The sequence below is a fragment of the Equus quagga genome, chromosome 7 (genome assembly GCF_021613505.1).
Source record: "Equus quagga isolate Etosha38 chromosome 7, UCLA_HA_Equagga_1.0, whole genome shotgun sequence".
Taxonomy (NCBI): domain Eukaryota; kingdom Metazoa; phylum Chordata; class Mammalia; order Perissodactyla; family Equidae; genus Equus; species Equus quagga.
In genome coordinates, this window is record NC_060273.1 from 33,839,710 (window position 1) to 33,841,726 (window position 2,017).

The 2,017-nt window shown below is 61.4% G+C and overlaps 1 protein-coding gene across 1 annotated transcript in view; it reads right to left on the minus strand.

Moving 5' to 3' along the window:
- Nucleotides 1-245: 245 nt before the first annotated feature.
- ZNF316 (zinc finger protein 316) overlaps nt 246-2,017 on the minus strand; it is a 19,926-nt gene continuing 18,154 nt past the window's right edge. The window contains exons 8-9 of the mRNA XM_046666526.1: nt 1,777-1,844; nt 246-280 (exon numbers count right to left, since the gene is read on the minus strand). Coding sequence (XP_046522482.1) covers nt 246-280; nt 1,777-1,844 — 103 coding nt within the window. The remainder of the gene's footprint in view (nt 281-1,776; nt 1,845-2,017) is intronic.

The window sequence follows — 2,017 nt, forward strand, 5'->3', positions numbered from 1 at the left end:
TACAAAAAAGTTTGTGGAAACCAGATGGGCCTGAGGCCTTGCAGAGCCTCCGAGGCACCGAGGAACGGCAACAACATGGAATCCACTCAGAAAGCGCGTTTCTCCACTCTTTATTAAAGCTAGGCCCTCCTGCCGACAGCTTCACACAAGGCAGTAGCAGGAAGGGCCCAGAAGGGGCCCAAGGGTATGCATTCGAGGGCCGTATCAGGAGGATGGGCACGGAGCCAGACCCTGGCCGTGCGAGGCTAGCCCACCTTGCCCTTGGCCCTTTCTGAGGCTCCTGTCCCACAGGGAGAGAAGACAAACCGGGGACAGAGGGGACATCCCCCAGCACTGCTGATGCCTCCCCCGGGCCCCTGCCCTCCTCACCACCCCACCCCACCCGCCACCTCACCCAGCCAGCCTCCTCCTCGCCACCACCATCCACGCCCTCTTCCCACCCTTGACTACTCTGCCTCCTACCCCGCCCCCAGCCCCAGCAGCCAAGGCCTCAGGCCCCAAGGCCATGTCTACGCTAAAACAGACAGAACAAGGTCTAGAAGGGAATGCAACTGCTTCTGAATCTCAGTTTTCTGGCCCCACTCACATGGCCCAAAGGGCATTAAGGGGGAGGAGTCTCGCATGAGCCGTGCCCCAGCTGCCTGCCCACTGGCTCCCCACGGCCCAGCCCAGAGCATGTGGTGCGGCCAGGTGTAGGCCTTGCATAGTTGGGTGTTCGGTTTGTCATGGAGCCCCGGGCTCAGGTCCACACCCCCGAGGTGGACCCCACTGTGCAGACTGCCTGCTCTGTGGAACGGGAATCTAACAGAAACACTACTTGCTTCTAGTGTAGGATAATGACAGAAGCCGAGTTAAAGGGACCTGCAGACGTCATAAGGCCCTAATGGGATGTAAGAAATGATCCTGCTACCCACCTCAGTCACTTTACAATTGCTTATTAAATCTAAACAGCGCTGGGCTCAGAAGGGCAGAGCCCCACGTGTCCACCTACTCCCGGAAAGGTGGCAGCCCCGGGAGTTGAAGGCTGGGGCCCCCAAGGCTCTCTGAGTATGCCACCTCCCGCTACCCAAGGTCAGGGTACCAAAGGACTCAAAAGGGAGGCTGAGACAAATTGACCGGCGTGACTAGCGCCTGGCTGACCTCGGTGCTCAAGTGGGGTGCGGGGAGTGAGCGACTCCGAGAATAAGGCTTCAAGCTCCCTCGGGACCCTGCCAACTGCAACCCATCCGCCCGGGGCCACCAATTTGGTTTCTGGCTTTTTCTCCTCCTCCCAGATTCTTCAGCCTATACACGAGATGGAAATAAACATCCACAGCCAACAGAATGCAAGCTCTCCGCCCCCTGGGTTAGGGAGGAACATGGGCCTTTGGAAAGCCTCAAGGCATCCCCTCGCCACGCGCACACGACTTACAACTTTCCAGACATGCTCAAATAACCAAAAGGTCCCTGAAGTCTCCCACTGAGGAATGGAAAGAAGTCGTCTGCCAAACCCACCGGAGCAGCCAGATCCTCTGCCCTCGACCACCCCACCCTCCCCTTGACGCAAGGGCTTCCCCTCCCTCGCTGTAAAACCCAGTTCCAAACTCATAAGCCACCTTTCCCCCGGGCCACCTAAATCGAATTCCGAGTAAAATAAATAACATCGCTTGCCATCCCTACCGCTTGGCTTCACAGCACAGACCCAGGGATGTCGCAGTCTTTCCGGGGTGGCCGTCCCCTGCCCTCGCCGCCTCCGCGCGGCGCTCCTCTCCCCATGCGCCCCCCACGCGGCCTTACGAGCTCGGCGGCCCGGCTCCGTGCGCCGGGCAGGAGGGAAGCCCGAGGCCAGGGGGCGAGCACCGGGGCTGAGGGGAAGGCACCGCACCGGACTGGGACCCTCAGCCCCCGAGGCCAGAGGAGCGAGGGGCGGGCGCGCAACGGCCGGCGCCCGAGCCGCCCCGGGGAAGGGCCGGCGGCCTAGCGGGCCGCACCTCCGTCCGCCTCGGCCTTCACAGGATGCTCTCCTCGTAGGCGCTCG